Below are 18,995 nucleotides of genomic sequence, written 5' to 3' on the forward strand. Positions count from 1 at the left end.
CTACCTTCCCCGAATGCTGGAAGCACGCTGAAGTCAACGCCCTACTAAAGAAACCTACGGCTGACCCAAGCGACCTGAAAAACTTCCGCCCCATCTCTCTTCTACCTTTCCCAGCCAAGGTAATAGAAAAGACCGTCAACAAACAGCTGACCACCTTCCTGGAAGACAACAACCTGCTCGACCCTTCACAAACCGGATTCCGAACCAACCACAGCACGGAAACCGCCCTCATCTCAGTCACAGACGACATCAGAACCCTGATGGACAACGGTGAAACAGTCGCCCTCATTCTCCTCGACCTCTCGGCTGCCTTTGACACCGTCTGTCACCGCACCCTAATCACCCACCTACGCTCCACCGGGATCCAAGGCCAGGCCCTGGACTGGATCGCCTCCTTCCTCGCTAACCGCTCCCAAAGAGTTTACCTCCCTCCGTTTCGCTCAGAACCCACCAAGATCATCTGCGGCGTACCTCAAGGCTCATCGCTCAGCCCAACACTCTTCAATGTCTACATGAGCCCCCTCGCCGACATCGTACGCAAGCACGACATCATCATCACCTCCTACGCCGACGACACCCAACTTGTACTCTCCCTCACCAAGGACCCCGCCAGCGCCAAGACCAACCTACAAGAGGGTATGAAGGACGTCGCAGATTGGATGAGGCTCAGCCGCCTAAAGCTGAACTCTGAAAAAACGGAAGTCCTCATCCTCGGCAACACCCCGTCCGCCTGGGACGACTCCTGGTGGCCCACGGCCCTCGGCACCGCACCGACCCCCGCAGACCACGCCCGCAACCTCGGCTTCATCTTGGACCCTCTTCTCACCATGACCAAGCAAGTCAACGCCGTGTCCTCCGCCTGCTTCCTCACTCTCCGCATGCTCCGCAAGATCTTCCGCTGGATCCCCGCCGACACCAGAAAAACCGTGACCCACGCCCTTGTCACGAGTCGCCTGGACTACGGCAACACCCTCTACGCCGGGACCACCGCCAAACTCCAAAACCGCCTGCAACGCATCCAAAACGCCTCGGCCCGCCTCATCCTCGACGTACCCCGCAACAGCCACATCTCCGCACACCTGAGACACCTGCATTGGCTCCCAGTCAGCAAAAGGATCACCTTCCGTCTTCTCACCCACGCACACAAAGCCCTCCACAACAAGGGACCGGAATACCTCAACAGACGCCTCAGCTTCTACGTCCCCACCCGCCCCCTCCGCTCCGCTGGCCTCGCACTTGCTGCCGTCCCTCGCACCCGCCGCTCCACGGCGGGTGGGAGATCTTTCTCCTTCCTGGCGGCCAAGACCTGGAACTCCCTCCCCACCAGCCTCAGGACCACCCAGGACCACTCCGCTTTCCGGAGACTCCTAAAGACTTGGCTGTTCGAGCAGCGATAACCCCCCCTTTCCCCCCTAGCGCCTTGAGACCCGCACGGGTGAGTAGCGCGCTTTACAAATGCTAATGATTTGATTTGATTTGATTAGTATATGGTACTTAAGTACCCAGGGCATTGGTACACCGGGGGTCCCCCATGGGCTGCAGCATCTATTATGCCATCCTTGGGAGCCCATGCAAACTGTGACTACAGGCCTGCCATTGCAGCCTGTGCGAAATGGTGCATGCACCTTTCACCCCAAATATAAGGTGCACCCTATATCATGGTCATGGCACTCTGACCCTAGAAGTCACCCCTAAGGTAGGCCCCTCAGCCCAAGGGCAGGGAGCATGGTTCTAAGTATGAGGGAACCCCTGCATGAGCTGAGGTGCCCCTACAAACCCCAGACTCAATGTTCTGGGCTTTCTAAGTGCGGGGTTTAAGGTATATAGTGAACACTGGTCATCACAAGATGTCCAACTACATAATGGCTTCACTGAGCCTAGTCATGTTTGGTATCATGCAACTACACCGATTCCATTGTTAGTTGCATGATGCCCTGTACTCTGGGGGTTCCTTAGAGGATCCCCATGTCTGCCTGTGCAGCCTTGCAAGGTCTGTGTGCGCTCCAGTGCACCTGTGGACCCCAGGCAGTGTTCTGCCCTTCTTCTGCTGAGTTTAACTCGGGTAGGGGAAGGAAAAATAAATAACTTTCTGTAGAGGAGAGGGGTTACCCCCTCTCCTATAGAAATAGATGTCTCTAGGCTAGGGTGAGGATGCTCCTGAGCGCCACCAGACTGCTTTGAAGGATACATTTGGTGCCCTCCTTGCATAAACCGGTTTACTCCAGTGCAGGAGCCCCCTGCTCCCACTCTAGAATGAAAGCACACATAATACAAACAAGTGATTCCTCCTCCACCCCCCCCCATCCAGCTCCTCCCCTAGGGAGGTCCCCAGAACTCTGCCAGGTGGCCACTTGATTCTGCCATCTTGGAAATAAGATGAGCAGAGGTCCCTGGGAGCATCTGACTGGTCAGTTCACTCGATTAGCATCCCTCCCCCAATAGGTGGGTCATTGCAAAAGCTGTCCAACCCTCTTCCTGGGTTACTTAAGGTCGCTCCTGAGGATGGGACTCTGGATTCATCTGCAAGACTCTTCTGCAACCTAGCCACTGGAGCCACTGCTGGTCCTCGCCGGGAACCAAGACAAGACTGCAGCTAGTAGGAGGGCTCCTACTGCAACTTTGTCCCTGTGCATTGCAAGGACTCTGCAACCTTCATGGCTGTGCATCCACACAGTTACAAGGACTCGGCCTGCATTTAGGACAGCAAGAAGGAATCTCCCTTGGAGTGAAGGAGTCTCCAGGCACCTCAACTTTGACGACCGTTTTGTGGATCCTGCTGTCCCATGGAACCTTCAAGGGTCTACATATACAGGTGGTGGTTCTGTGGCTCTCCAGAGGTCAGACCTGTCTTCTTTGCATCTGAGAATTCTGTGGTCCCTCGTTGGAGCTGCTTGGCCGGAACCCCTGTGCACCACATCTGCTTGTATTTGCCAATGCTTGCTGGCTCTTCAGTATGAAGACCTCCTACTTCCATGAAGTCCCAGCATCACACAGCTCCAAGAACGATGTCCTCTCTGCAACCCCTGTGACATGGGCATCCATCTTTGTTGTTCTGCTGAGGCCTCCTTGCAACTCCCTGTGCCTGCTGCCAAAGGGTACTCCTGGGGTCTCCAACGATTCCGGCTGACTCTCCTGCTTGCTGAGCGCTGGCTCTGATTTACCCTCCTTCCCTAAGCACTTACCTAAGGCTGAACATTCTGTTGGAGAAGACTGAACTAACCACAAACACTGTGAATTGTAAAACCTACATCATTGATAAGGTTCTGCTCCTGTAACTGTGTGCCCCACCCTAGTTTAGCCCCTCAGTGCTAGGGTTACATTAGGTAGCCTAAGTAAAGCCTCAATAAAAACAAATCTAACACAATTTAACACCATGTTGAACATACATAGTAACCAAACAGTGCAAGGTATGCCAACTAAGTGTAGGAATTTCAAGGTGTATGAAGGAGAAATTGCTTATTGATGTAGTAAGATTAATTCTTATTACTAAGGGCCTTGTGTAGAATTTCAGTCCCAAGATATGCAGTTTTGTTCATCTGCACCCATCAGAATCTGATTATGTTGAGTTGCAAAATATTTACTAGAAATGTTGAGGTCTTTCATTCTCAGTATAGTGCAGTATAGTGTGTAGGCCTGTACTTGTGTAGTTCTTTATATTTCTCTCGACATAGACCTTTGAAGTGCTTGTGGCTCCGTGGATCTCACTGACCTTCTTCTTGACACACCTTAAGTTAAACATGTTGTATGACCCATATCTATCTGTGTGCATACAGTGGTGGGCAAGTGGATTTTCAAACCACAGTGTTATGGTCTCTGAGTAATCTGGGTCCCAGTAGACCCCACTCTTTCTCAGCACTGTTCACAGTAGTGTCCCCTCATGTAAGTATACATGCAGTTTAAGATATTGGGTAGGCAGGAAGTGTGATTGTTCATTTGACTCTGAAGTAGTGGAATTGCTGTCCTACCAGAGCGCTCTCCGCACTCGTAACCTAAACTCACCTCTTCCTTCTCGCCGGTCCATTAATGACCATTTGTTTCCCTCTTTCCATCCTCAGGACACTGATGGCTTCAACTCACGTCAACCACAACATTTACATCACAGAGGTGAAGACTGGTAAATGCATTCATTCCCTCGTGGGGCACAGACGCACACCATGGTGTGTGACCTTTCACCCCACAATCCCAGGACTCATTGCCTCCGGGTGCTTGGATGGGGAAGTGCGCATCTGGGATTTACATGTGAGTTTCTTGGAAATCATTGCACTGCTCATCCAATGATGCTTACAGTGTGTGTCATGTTGCAGTGCAGTTCATGGATTGTTTGGTGGTGTCATACACCATGAGCATAGCTGTGTGTGTTGGTGCCTCATTCGCACAGTGAGATTAGATTTATGACTTGCTCAGATAATCCCTATGAGTTTGTACAAGCAACAAAAAAACATCTGCTTTCTGGGAACAATCCGAATGATTTGGTTTGAAGCACTGATAGACAATTTGAAATGAATGGCGCATGCATGCTTGAAGATGGAAGACAAGTGGTGAGTTTATAGTCATGTCCAGTTTCCACCATGCTTGGAATGATGTTTGGTATTGTATGTGTAGCTTTTCTCTTCTCTGCTATCCTGAAGCGACTTTCCTGAAATACCAGGGACGTTGCTTGTGTGGATTGAGCGCCTATGTATCAGTTTATGTATCTAAGGAATGTCTGTAATCTACTGTTCCTAGGGTGGTAGTGAGAGCTGGTTCACTGACAGTAACAATGCCATTGCATCCCTGGCATTCCACCCTACGGCTCAACTCCTGCTCATCGCCACCGCCAACGAAATCCACTTCTGGGATTGGAGCCGCCGGGAGCCATTTGCTGTGGTAAAGACGGCCAGCGAGATGGAACGTGTCCGGTAAGTTAAATGTTTCATCAGCCTAATACAGGAGCAATGGCCCTAAGAATGTTTCCTTCTGTGACGATCATGAAAACCCTGCTGAAATGGGGACCTTACGAGGAGCACATTTAGGCGGTTCATCACTTCTGCCTATGAAGTAGAGATGGCATTCTCTTTTATAGTATATGCCATATTGTTTTAGCCATTTAATACAGCATACTGTGAATCAATAATAGATGACTGTGTATCACCCAGGTTTCATAGCGATGTCTGCCATTCCTCTATGCAAACTTTGTATTCATACATAGCACATAAACAGTTTAAACAAAACCAGGCAAACAAAAATTGGGGGGGCCTTCTTGAATTGCATTACTTCCTATGGGACCACTCCTTTCAGTTCTCACTAAAAAAAATTCATTTTGGGAAGTCTACATACTTGTGTTTGAGTGAAGGAAAAGAGTAACTGATCTTGCAGCAAAGTTTTCACTTGGAGTTAAGGCAACCAAATTCGGAAAGCGCCCATACATTTCAGAGAAGTATTGTATTCTTATTCATGGACATTTTGGTGCTGGTCCCTTCTTGCCATGTTTTCATCCCTGTGTTATGTTATGTAACTTTGTAGTGTGCACTGTCACTCAAGAGAGTGTAACCTACCTCTGAGCAGGTGTGAGTCTAGGCACATGAACGGCCTAGTTGGACTACTCCGAGAGCCAGGTCTTCAGCCACTTGTGGAACTCAGTAAGTGAAGGAGGAGGCTCCTATGTGTAGCAGCAGGTCAGTCCGTGCTGTAGGAGCAATCTGGAAGGCTCGGGACCCAGATTTGGTTTTCCATAGGCATGGGATTCGTGCAAGGATTCCGGACCAGCAGAGATGTCTGGATGGTTTGTGAAGCAGATGCTAATGTTGAGGTATGCTAAGCCAGTGTTATGTAGTGCCTTGAAAGCATGAGTGAGAAGTTTGAATTGTGCTTGTTTGTGAATGGAAAACCATTGCAGCTCCTTCAGGTGTGGTTTGATGTGTGTGGCATGTGAGGTTGGAGTGATTCTGGCCGCCGAGTTCTCAATGGTGTGTAGCTTTCTGATAAGTTTATGCATTATTTATCCTGGCAGGAGGGTGTTCCTGGCAGAGGGTGTTCCTGACGTCTGCTTGCTTGTGACCAATGCTTATGTGATGAGTTTCAAGGTGCTGATTCCGAGCCATTTGAAAACCTTCTGCAGCATCTTCAGGGCTTGGGCAGACATTTTGAGTTTGCTGTCGATGTTGATCTTGGCTTGAGTGGTGCGGTTGGATGTGAATCCTAGCTCATTTGCCCACCAGGTAGAGTGCCATGGTGATGTGCTTTTCCAGAAGATCACGTTTTTGGTCTTCTTGTTCAGCTTTAGACAGTTGGTGTTCATCCATTGGGCAGTTTTAGTCATGCCAGCAAGGAACTTGATCTGGGGTGATGGGGATCTTATCCGTGAGGTAGAGAATCCGTTGTTTGGCCTTGGAGAGGATGTTGACATTGTGAGAGCAGATGATGCTAGCTACAGGGTTCATGTATGCTTTGAAGGAGGCTGGGTTAAGGGAGAATTTGCAGGACTCCACAGATGATGTTGCAGGTATCATTCTGGCTGCCTGTGTCCTTTCAGTCAGGATTGAGCCGATCCATCGAAGTGTGTGTCCTTATTTTCTGATGTTGTGTAGGTGTGGATGAGGGTGGGGTGGGAGACACTATCAAATGTTGCAGAGAGGTAGAGGAAGATGAAGAACGCTATGTCCCCTGTGTCCAGAGTCATGTGGATGTCATCCATGGCAGAGACGAGGGCAGTTTCCGTGCTGTGGTTGAATCTGAAACCAGACTGAGTGGTGTCTAGGAGTTGGTGGTTGTTGAAGTATTCAGTGAGACGTATGTTGATGATTTTCTGTAAGACCTTCGCCGAGAATAGTAGCAAGAGATCTATCTGTCTGCAGTTGGCTATCATTGAAGGATCTGCAGAGGGTTTCTTCAGCAATGGGGGGGACAGGGGGCAGTTGCATGTTTCCTACCATCTGGCAAGGTTGTGGAAGAGGTGCAGCCATTCAGAAAGGGTGTGAGCATGGTGCTGATGGGCTACAGTCCTCTAGAGTAGAAATGGTGGAGACAGGGGTCTGATGGTGCCCCGGAGTAGTTGGGTTTCATGGTGGCAGCTGTTTCTTCTGGGGTGAGGTGGTTAGAATTGGTTCTTCAGAAAAATTAGGGAGGCTTTTGGCGAGATCTGTTGGGTCTGGTTGCGGGCTTAAGTTGCTGTCAGTGTCAATGATTGTGTGGGTAGCCAGCTCCTATTTTGACTTCAGTTTATAACATTTAGAAATGCAGATGTCATACCAGCAGCAAATAACATTGGTGTAAAACGTCATAACCTTACACATCTAACCAAGAAAGAAGCCCAGAAATTAAACAGAGACACAACACTAGGTAGAAGTGGTGTGAGCAGCCATAGATCTCCAAAATCGTAAGACTTAAAAATATAAAGGTAAATTTAAAAATCTAAAAGCAAGATTGACAAAAAGTAAATTGTAAGTTATGGTTGGAGTTGAGGTTGCAGCAAGGACGCACGAAACATGGCTAGAAAAAAGCTTGAATTGGATTTATTTGACATTAGTGACAGTCATGAAACATACCCCATAAACCTTCAGCTATGGAGCATTAGCAATTCCAAGTTTCAAAAAATGGCTGTCAAAACCCTTTGACACCATCATCCTATGGAGAAAGCAGTCCTAGTGGCAAAATGGTTCATTAAGGAGCTTGCCAGACCAAGATAGAGCACTCAAACATAAATGGAGGAAAAACCTAGACTAGGACCATTGAAACATATGCTCTTTTCCGTTTCACATCTACATAGCAATCATTAGAAATGAAAAAAGAAATGGAAGTCTCCTTGGCTTTGCACCATGCCATTCAAAAGAGGTTTTCAGAATTATCTGAATTTAAAGACCGTACATCTTGCTTTACGACACTAGTTCCCTCCCAAACACTGAAGTTCTTGTCACTCATTTACTCATTTTTTTTAGGTTCTGCCTGCACAATGCTTGCGCTGTGCTTGTGAAGTCTTTTGTGATTAAAAGAAATCTTAGAAGGGGCTTAGAATCCACCCCTTACTTACCTGAACTTAGCATTCCATTATTCCAGCGTTGCTCTTATTTGTGTGTTTATGATTGGCCAGCACGTCGTCCATTTTGACGTCTGCTTTGTTCCTCTCTTGCTTTCCCGTTCTTGCCTGCTGAGGAGCTCGCACCAAGTACAGCTTCCGATCACTGGTTACTGCCATGTGTCCTTCCACTGGCTATGCACACTGCATTTTTTTTTTTTTTTTTAGATTTACGATTAAGCACTCCATGCGAGTGCATCTGCAGGCCTCTCTCTGCTCCCTGCAGTCTTGGTTGCACCCCCTTCCTGGGTAACATCTTGTTGCTTCGCCCAGGAATGCTTATACCAGCTGTGCTGAGCAGAAGAATGGCACGAAAAAACACTGAATCGCTATGTTTTCCCTTAGCTCTCTCCCCACCCTCCTCCGGCTCACTTGTGCTGCTTTACCCACCTCCCTGCCACCATCCACTTGCTGCCATAACAAGGTTTTTATGGGCGAGCGCAAAGCGCTCCGTCCTTTCTGTAATCTCTCTTTGGGCTTCAAACCTCGCCCATGTCATGTCAGTCTCTTTCATTGGTTCCTGGGCCTACTTTTTAAAATCTGCTTGCTTTCATTTGTAAAAGGCATGTATACGTCATGCTTTTTCCAGTGTTTAGCCCACCTACACAGCACCGGTAAAGTACCAAAAACATAAGAGGCTCGATGTTTTCAGCCTGGGGTCCGGACTACCTTATCGGTTTGTTTTCCACGCAGCGCCATCGTGTTGCATTTTACACGGTGTGATCCAGCTGCGTTTTTTTTTTTTTGCTTTACAACGCTAATAACTCTAACTCGAGCAAATGCAAGGCCCGTTGCATTGAAAATGCTTGTTTTCTGAGCCGCTCCTAAAGTCCGAGGCATCACACAAAAGTGCAGTAAGTAATTACAAAGCTTCCAAGATATATTCTCTCAGTGGCAGTGGTAGTGCATTCTTGTGTGTGTGTGTGTGTGTGTGTGTGTGTGTGATAGAGGTAGTGCATTCTTGTGTGTGTGTGTGAGATAGAGGTAGCGCATTCTTGTGTGTGTGAGACAGAGGTAGCACATTTGTGTGCGCCTGTATATCTGTGCGTGTGCGCGTGTGTAAAAGAACTTGCCAAAGACAGTATATCCTTGCAAATGTGAAACCTATACCCATGTTTGTTTACAAAGAACTGCCAAACAACCTCTTGAGCTCTAATGTACCAAGGAACTCAACACATCCCAATCCAGAAACGCATACCTGATCCACTGAAAGAAGCGTTCTCATCCGCTTTCCCTGTTTTCAGAAAAATCATTTGAAGAAGCAGTAGGGCTCAGAAAAAAATCTGCATCACCAGATGCCCGATACTCCCTGGTATCTTCAATGAAATCCTGTCCTTCAAATTTACTCCAAAAGTGCACAAATGATTACCAACACCTCGCTTACGCATGGTACATTGCCAGCATAGCTTTTATCAAACAGCTTTTACAGAACCCTGAGCTGGATACAAATAATCCTGCAAACTATAGAACATTTTAAATTATTGTTCTTAAGACAAACTAATTGGAACGGCCACCTATGCCCAAATGCTGAAATTCTCAGGAACCAATGTTTTTTCAAATGCACCAGGTGGACAGGATCTGCCAAAGTGTCTAAATTGAATGAACTAAGAACAAACTATGAGCGGCCATCCTGATCTCACTAGACATCTCTGCATCTTTCGAGAAAGATCACCATCGACACCATCCAGATTAAAGAATTTGGTCATCCAAGGAAAAGCTTTGGATTGGATCACCTCTTCCTTAGTCAGTCTTAGTTGCCCCCAACTCTCTACAACATTTCAACTCCAACTTTCCCACAATTTATACCGGCACCACCAGGGCTAAAACCACCTCTTTCCTTATTTTCAATATTTATCATAGCCCTCTTTCTTGACAGATTCTGATCTTGAGGCTCATTTGTGAAAACTCAAGCACTTGGCACAAGCAGGCTCGACTCTGGCAACGTGATCTACAGTGAAATCTCCAAGCAACTTTTACACAGACTTCAAAACATCCAGATTGCCTCCGCAAGACCCATACTCGACCACCCACGCCACACCCACATCACTCCGCAGCTTGGGAAGTTTTCTCTGGCTCGCCATCTACAAGTGCTATCTATTCAAACTCCTTGTATACACATTCAAAACCTTGCTACTCAACACTGGACCAGCATACCTGAACAGCTGTATACACTTTCAGCAGCTTGCCAGACATCTAGGCTCTAACTCTCATTCGCTTTCACCCTGCCCCACATCTACAAAAAGAGAACTGGAGGCTGCCCATTCTCCTGCATCACACCCAAAACATGGAACAACCTCCCTCAACCCATCAGAGCCTCATCTTCACTTGAGTTCCTCAAGAGGCTGAAGACCGGGCTCTTTGAGTAACCCTGCGGGGGCCTCATGCCTTCACACCTACTCATGCCTCTGGATACACTGATGGGTGATTAGTGCACTATACAAATTGTCACAACATAACTGCACCATTATGTGCATCCTCAAATTCAAGGAACTCTGTGACAGCATGATATCCCGATTGGCACCATGCGCACTTGCAGTGAAAGACTGGATGACCTCACCCTAAGCTGAGGTTGGACAAACCTGAAACCTTTAGATATGGAAACTTTACACCACCAAAGGGGACCACAGCTGTGATTTTTCTAGAAATACAGAGATCTGTTTTCTAGACCCCTGACTTAGTCAATGTGCTAGCCCGAATTAAAAAACCAGTTGCACTGCACAATTCCAAAATCCACTGAGCTATATTTGAATGAGATGTGTTTCAAGAAACAATCAATTCCATGAGAGATCGTAGGGATAGTTAGTGGAATCCCAAACTCTCTTATATTAAAGAATTACACACTTAAGCTCACCAGAAGACAAGGGACACACTTTTAAACATTTATTTAAAATAATGAATTCCAGTGTAGTGCACATAACATATATTATAACCTCAATAAAGACAAAACGGCAGCCACAGCTTTCACCAAAAGCATAATTAAGAGGAACTGTAAGGAAATGCCTCCTTGGCATGGTTGCCCCCTGACTTTTTGCCTTTGCTGATGCTATGTTTACAATTGAAAGTGTGCTGAGGCCTGCTAACCAGGCCCCAGCACCAGTGTTCTTTCCCTAACCTGTACTTTTGTATCCACAATTGGCAGACCCTGGCATCCAGATAAGTCCCTTGTAACTGGTACTTCTAGTACCCTGATGCCAAGGAAGGTCTCTAAGGGCTGCAGCATGTCTTATGCCACCCTGGAGACCTCTCACTCAGCACAGACACACTGCTTGCCAGCTTGTGTGTGCTAGTGAGGACAAAACGAGTAAGTCGACATGGCACTCCCCTCAGGGTGCCATGCCAGCCTCTCACTGCCTATGCAGTATAGGTAAGACACCCCTCTAGCAGGCCTTACAGCCCTAAGGCAGGGTGCACTATACCATAGGTGAGGGTACCAGTGCATGAGCATGGTACCCCTACAGTGTCTAAACAAAACCTTAGACATTGTAAGTGCAGGGTAGCCATAAGAGTATATGGTCTGGGAGTCTGTCAAACACGAACTCCACAGCACCATAATGGCTACACTGAAAACTGGGAAGTTTGGTATCAAACTTCTCAGCACAATAAATGCACACTGATGCCAGTGTACATTTTATTGCAAAATACACCCCAGAGGGCACCTTAGAGGTGCCCCCTGAAACTTAACCGACTGTCTGTGTAGGCTGACTAGTTCCAGCAGCCTGCCACACCAGAGACATGTTGCTGGCCCCATGGGGAGAGTGCCTTTGTCACTCTGAGGCCAGTAACAAAGCCTGCACTGGGTGGAGATGCTAACACCTCCCCCAGGCAGGAGCTGTGACACCTGGCGGTGAGCCTCAAAGGCTCACCCCTTTGTCACAGCCCAGCAGGGCACTCCAGCTTAGTGGAGTTGCCCGCCCCCTCCGGCCACGGCCCCCACTTTTGGCGGCAAGGCTGGAGGGAACAAAGAAAGCAACAAGGAGGAGTCACTGGCCAGTCAGGACAGCCCCTAAGGTGTCCTGAGCTGAGGTGACTCTGACTTTTAGAAATCCTCCATCTTGCAGATGGAGGATTCCCCCAATAGGGTTAGGATTGTGACCCCCTCCCCTTGGGAGGAGGCACAAAGAGGGTGTACCCACCCTCAGGGCTAGTAGCCATTGGCTACTAACCCCCCAGACCTAAACACGCCCTTAAATTTAGTATTTAAGGGCTACCCTGAACCCTAGAAAATGAGATTCCTGCAACTACAAGAAGAAGGACTGCCTAGCTGAAAACCCCTGCAGAGGAAGACCAGAAGACGACAACTGCCTTGGCTCCAGAAACTCACCGGCCTGTCTCCTGCCTTCCAAAGATCCTGCTCCAGCAACGCCTTCCAAAGGGACCAGCGACCTCGACATCCTCTGAGGACTGCCCCTGCTTCGAAACGACAAGAAACTCCCGAGGACAGCGGACCTGCTCCAAGAAAGGCTGCAACTTTGTGTCCAGCAGCCTTGAAAGAACCCTGCAAGCTCCCCGCAAGAAGCGTGAGACTTGCAACACTGCACCCAGCGACCCCGACTCGGCTGGTGGAGATCCAACACCTCAGGAGGGACCCCAGGACTACTCTGATACTGTGAGTACAAAAACCTGTCCCCCCTGAGCCCCCACAGCGCCGCCTGCAGAGGGAATCCCGAGGCTTCCCCTGACCGCGACTCCTTGAATCCAAAACCCGACGCCTGGGAGAGACCCTGCACCCGCAGCCCCCAGGACCTGAAGGACCGGACTTTCACTGGAGAAGTGACCCCCAGGAGTCCCTCTCCCTTGCCCAAGTGGAGGTTTCCCCGAGGAACCCCCCCCTTGCCTGCCTGCAGCGCTGAAGAGATCCCTAGATCTCCCATAGACTAACACTACAAACCCGACGCTTGTTTCTACACTGCACCCGGCCGCCCCCGCGCTGCTGAGGGTGAAATTCCTGTGTGGGCTTGTGTCCCCCCCGGTGCCCTACAAAACCCCCCTGGTCTGCCCTCCGAAGACGCGGGTACTTACCTGCTGGCAGACTGGAACCGGGGCACCCCCTTCTCCATTGAAGCCTATGCGTTTTGGGCACCACTTTGAACTCTGCACCTGACCGGCCCTGAGCTGCTGGTGTGGTGACTTTGGGGTTGCTCTGAACCCCCAACGGTGGGCTACCTTGGACCAAGAACTGAACCCTGTAAGTGTCTTACTTACCTGGTTAACCTAACAAATACTTACCTCCCCTAGGAACTGTGAAAATTGCACTAAGTGTCCACTTTTAAAACAGCTATTTGTCAATAACTTGAAAAGTATACATGCAATTTTTATGATTTAAAGTTCCTAAAGTACTTACCTGCAATACCTTTCGAATGAGATATTACATGTAGAATTTGAACCTGTGGTTCTTAAAATAAACTAAGAAAAGATATTTTTCTATAACAAAACCTATTGGCTGGATTTGTCTCTGAGTGTGTGTACCTCATTTATTGTCTATGTGTATGTACAACAAATGCTTAACACTACTCCTTGGATAAGCCTACTGCTCGACCACACTACCACAAAATAGAGCATTAGTATTATCTCTTTTTACCACTATTTTACCTCTAAGGGGAACCCTTGGACTCTGTGCATGCTATTCCTTACTTTGAAATAGCACATACAGAGCCAACTTCCTACAGGAACCATTAACATGGTTGTGGTGATAAACATACAGCAATCCTATCCCCATTCTGCTACTTCTAAGCGCTAACCTAATTCTAACACAGCAGAAAATAAAACTAATTTCGAGTTTCAAAGATGGTACACACCCGCATACCAATTTAAACAATAGATCTTAAGTTCAATGCAGTTGCAAGGCCTACTATTCTTGTTTCAAGAAGTCAGTTGCACAGATAAGTCCGCAAGTAAAAGGGAAATTACTCCAATCCCCGTAGGTTCAATTCGGCTGCGGTTGGGATCGGCGATTTATTCCATGCAGCCAGTCCCAGTCTTGCCTTACATGAAGATTCCCCTCTTTCTTTTACTCCCAGTGCTCGACTTTTATAGCATTTTTACATAGTATTTTTTTTACAGCACCTACTGGCCCAAGGTGGTTACCTCTCTTTATACTGATTTTGTCTGATCCCATGCCACTTAGACCTTCACACAGTGGCATAAATGAAAGAAAGTAGCCCACTGCGGGCACCTGAGGGAATTAGGTCCAGGTGCATTGTACATGTAATCAGTCAGGGCCTGTGGTCTTGTCCCATTAAAGGGATGTGGACCTAACTCTCTCTTACCAGGAAACCGGTGTAAAGTCCTTGGCACTAATGTACTGCAATTTTGCATGATTAATCGCAGCAATAAATAAACTGCTACTGTAAAGAAATGGCTCCCTGTTGCAGTTACCCCCCACTTTTTGCCTGTTACTGATGCTGACTTGACTGAGAAGTGTGCTGGGACCCTGCTAACCAGGCCCCAGCACCAGTGTTCTTTCACCTAAAATGTACTTTTGATTCCACAATTGGCACACCCTGGCATCCAGGTAAGTCCCTTGTAACTGGTACCCCTGGTACCAAGGGCCCTGATGCCAGGGAAGGTCTCTAAGGGCTGCAGCATATCTTATGCCACCCTGGGGACCCCTCACTCAGCACAGACACACTGCTTGCCAGCTTGTGTGTGCTGATGAGAACAAAACGGGTAAGTCGACATGGCACTCCCCTCAGGGTGCCATGCCAACCTCACACTGCCTATGCAGTATAGATAAGTCACCCCTCTAGTAGGCCTTCCAGCCCTAAGGCAGGGTGCACTATACCATAGGTGAGGGCACCAGTGCATGAGCACTATGCCCCTACAGTGTCTAAGCAAAACCTTAGACATTGTAAGTGCAGGGTAGCCATAAGAGTATATGGTCTGGGAGTCTGTCAAAAACGAACTCCACAGCTCCATAATGGCTACACTGAATACTGGGAAGTTTAGTATCAAACTTCTCAGAATAATAAACCCACACTGATGCCAGTGTTGGATTTATTAAAAAATGCACACAGAGAGCATCTTAGAGATGCCCCCTGTATTTTACCCAATTGTTCAGTGCAGGACTGACTGGTCTGTGCCAGCCTGCTGCTGAGAGACGAGTTTCTGACCTCATGCGGTGAGAGCCTTTGTGCCCTCTGAGGACAGAAACAAAGCCTGCTCTGGGTGGAGGTGCTTCACACCTCCCCCCTGCAGGAACTGTAACACCTAGCAGTGAGCTTCAAAGGCTCAAGCTTTGTGTTACAATGCCCCAGGGCACTCCAGCTGGTGGAGATGCCCGCCCCCTGGACACAGCCCCCACTTTTGGCGGCAAGTCCAGGAGAGATAATGAGAAAAACAAGGAGGAGTCACTGGCCAGTCAGGACAGCCCCTAAGGTGTCCTGAGCTGAGGTGACTCTGACTTTTAGAAATCCTCCATCTTGTAGAAGGAGGATTCCCCCAATAGGGATAGGAATGTGACCCCCCTCCCCTTGGGAGGAGGCACAAAGAGGGTGTACCCACCCTCAGGGCTAGTAGCCATTGGCTACTAACCCCCCAGACCTAAACACGCCCTTAAATTTGGTATTTAAGGGCTTCCCTGAACCTAAGAATTTAGATTCCTGCAACTACAAGAAGAAGAGGACTGCTGAGCTGAAAGACCCCTGCAGAAGAAGAAAAGAAGACACCAACTGATTTGGCCCCAGACCTACCGGCCTGTCTCCTGCCTTCTAAAGAAACCTGCTCCAGCGACGCTTTCCCCAGGACCAGCGACCTCTGAATCCTCAGGACTGCCCTGCTTCAAGAAAGACAAGAAACTCCTGAGGACAGTAGCCCAGCTCCAAAAAGACTGCAACTTTGTTACAGAGGAGCAGATTTAAAGACCCCTTCAAATCCCCGCAAGAAGCGTGAGACTTGCAACACTGCACCCGGCGACCCCGACTCGACTGGTGGAGAAACAACGCTACAGGGAGGACCCTCCGAGACTTTGAGTAACCAAAGTTGTCCCCCCCTGAGCCTCCACAGCGACGCCTGCAGAGGGAATCCCCAGGCTCCCCCTGACCGCGACTGCCTGACTCTAAAATCCCGACGGCTGGAAAAGACCCTGCACCCGCAGCCCCCAGCACCTGAAGGAACGGAACTTCAGTGCAGGAGTGACCCCCAGGAGGCCCTCTCCCTTGCCCAGGTGGTGGCTACCCCGAGGAGCCCCCCCCCCCCTTGCCTGCCTGCACCGCTGAAGAGACCCCTTGGTCTCCCATTGACTCCCATTGGAAACCTGACGCTTGTTTGCACACTGCACCCGGCCGCCCCCGCGCTGCTGAAGGTGTACTTTTTGTGAGGACTTGTGTCCCTCCCCGGTGCCCTACAAAACCCCCCTGGTCTGCCCTCCGAAGACGCGGGTACTTACCTGCTGGCAGACTGGAACCGGGACACCCCCTTCTCTCCATTGAAGCCTATGTGTTTTGGGCACCTCTTTGACCTCTGCACCTGACCGGCCCTGAGCTGCTGGTGTGGTAACTTTGGGGTTGCTCTGAACCCCCAACGGTGGGCTACCTTGGACCCAAATCTGAAACTTGTGGGTGATTTACTTACCTGCTAAAACTAACAATACTTTACCTCCCCCAGGAACTGTGAAAATTGCACTGTGTCCACTCTTAAAACCGCTATTTGTGTTTTATGTGAAAAGTATATATGCTACTGTAATTATTCAAAGTTCCTAAAGTACTTACCTGCAATACCTTTCAAATGAGATATTACATGTAGAATTTGAACCTGTGGTTCTTAAAATAAACTAAGAAAATATATTTTTCTATAACAAAACCTATTGGCCTGGATTTGTCTCTGAGTGTGTGTTCCTCATTTATTGCCTGTGTGTATGTACAACAAATGCTTAACACTACTCCTTTGATAAGCCTACTGCTCGACCACACTACCACAAAATAGAGCATTAGTATTATCTCTTTTTGCCACTATCTTACCTCTAAGGGGAACCCTTGGCTCTGTGCATGCTATTCCTTACTTTGAAATAGTGCATACAGAGCCAACTTCCTACATTGGTGGATCAGCGGTGGGGTACAAGACTTTGCATTTGCTGGACTACTCAGCCAATACCTGATCACACATCAAATTCCAAAAATTGTCATTAGAAATTGATTTTTGCAATTTGAGCTATTTTTCTAAATTCTTAAAAGACCTGCTAGGGCCTTGTGTTAGATCCTGTTTAGCATTGCTTTTAGAGTTTAAAAGTTTGTGAAAGTTTGAATTAGAACCTAGAACTAGTTTTAGATTCTTAAAAAGTATTCCAACTTTTAGAAGCATAATGTCTAGTACAGAGATGAATGTGGTGGAACTCGACACCACCCCTTACCTCCATCTTAAGATGAGGGAGCTAAGGTCACTCTGTAAAATAAAGAAAATAACAATGGGCCCAGACCTTCCAAACTACAGCTCCAGGAGCTTTTGGCAGAGTTTGAAAGAGCCAACCCCTCTGAGGATGGCAACACAGAGGATGAAGATAGTGACTTGGAGGGCAATTCCCCCCCTCCAGTCCTACTTAGGGAGAACAGGGCTGCTCAAGCCCTGACTCCAAACATAATAGTCAGAAATGCTGTGTCCCTCACAGGAGAGACCAACATCTCTGAAATCACTGAGGATAGCCCCAGTGAAGAGGACATCCAATTAGCCAGGATGGCCAAGAGATTGGCACTGGAAAGACAGATCCTAACCATAGAAAGGGAAAGAAAAGAGATGGGCCTAGGACCCATCAATGGTGGCAGCAACATAAATAGGGTCAGAGATTCTCCTGACATGTTGAAAATCCCTAAAGGGATTGTAACTAAATATGAAGATAGTGATGACATCACCAAATGGTTCACAGCTTTTGAGAGGGCTTGTGTAACCAGAAAAGTGAACAAATCTCACTGGGGTGCTCTCCTTTGGGAAATGTTCACTGGAAAGTGTAGGGATAGACTCCTCACACTCTCTGGAAAAGATGTAGAATCCTATGACCTCATGAAGGGTACCCTGATTGAAGGCTTTGGATTCTCCACTGAGGAGTACAGGATTAGGTTCAGGGGGGCTCAAAAATCCTTGAGCCAGACCTGGGTTTATTTTGTTGACTACTCAGTGAAAACACTGGATGGTTGGGTAACTGGAAATGAAGTGCATGACTATGTTGGGCTTTATAATTTGTTTATGAAAGAACACATTTTAAGTAACTGCTTCAATGAAAAGTTGCATCAGTATCTGGTAGACCTAGGTCCAATTTCTCCCCAAGAATTGGGAAAGAAGGCAGACCACTGGGTCAAGACTAGGGTAACCAAAACTTCCACTGGGGGTGACCAAAAGAAAGGGGTTACAAAACCTCCTCAGGAGAAAGTGGGTGACACTAGAAATAAAGAAAAAGAGTCCTCTGTAGGCCCCCAAAAACCAGACCAGGTGGGGGGGGGGGGGGTCCCAAGACACAACCCAAAACGAAGGTGGGTACCAGGGTAAGAACTGGGATGCCACTAAGGCATGGTGCCAGAACTGTAGACAGACAGGGCACCACACCAAGGACACTTCTTGTCCCAAAAACAAACCCCCTAGCAAAACCTCAGGGGTAACCAGTGTAGCCATTGGGGATGACTCCTCAGATGAGGAGGTCTTCATAGCCTTCAACTGGAAAAAGGGCCCAACAGGTGAGTTGGAGATTCCAGAGGGAAGTAGACACTTCCACCACCTACTGGTGAATGGAATCCCAGCCACTGCCCTGAGAGACACTTGTGCCAGTCACACTATTGTGCATGACAGGCTGGTGTTCGCAAACCAGTACATCCCAGGTGAGATGGCCAGAGTAAGAGTTAGCCCAGACAGGGTCACTGATAGGCCTGTTGCTTTTGTGCCCATAGAAGTGGGTGGGACTTTTAGCTGGAGAAGGGTGGTAGTCAGTACAGACCTCCCCATTGATTGTCTCCTTGGAAATGACTAC

At 48.2% G+C, this 18,995-nt stretch overlaps 1 protein-coding gene across 5 annotated transcripts in view; it reads left to right on the forward strand.

The window, feature by feature from the left end:
* AMBRA1 (autophagy and beclin 1 regulator 1) overlaps positions 1-18,995 on the forward strand; it is a 667,981-nt gene that overhangs the window by 60,454 nt on the left and 588,532 nt on the right. For all 5 annotated transcript variants that reach the window (XM_069221711.1, XM_069221710.1, XM_069221709.1 and 2 more), the window contains 2 exons: positions 4,056-4,239; positions 4,726-4,898. In XM_069221711.1, the coding sequence (XP_069077812.1) occupies positions 4,056-4,239; positions 4,726-4,898 (357 nt within the window). The remainder of the gene's footprint in view (positions 1-4,055; positions 4,240-4,725; positions 4,899-18,995) is intronic.

This window comes from Pleurodeles waltl, chromosome 3_1, assembly GCF_031143425.1.
Source record: "Pleurodeles waltl isolate 20211129_DDA chromosome 3_1, aPleWal1.hap1.20221129, whole genome shotgun sequence".
Taxonomy (NCBI): domain Eukaryota; kingdom Metazoa; phylum Chordata; class Amphibia; order Caudata; family Salamandridae; genus Pleurodeles; species Pleurodeles waltl.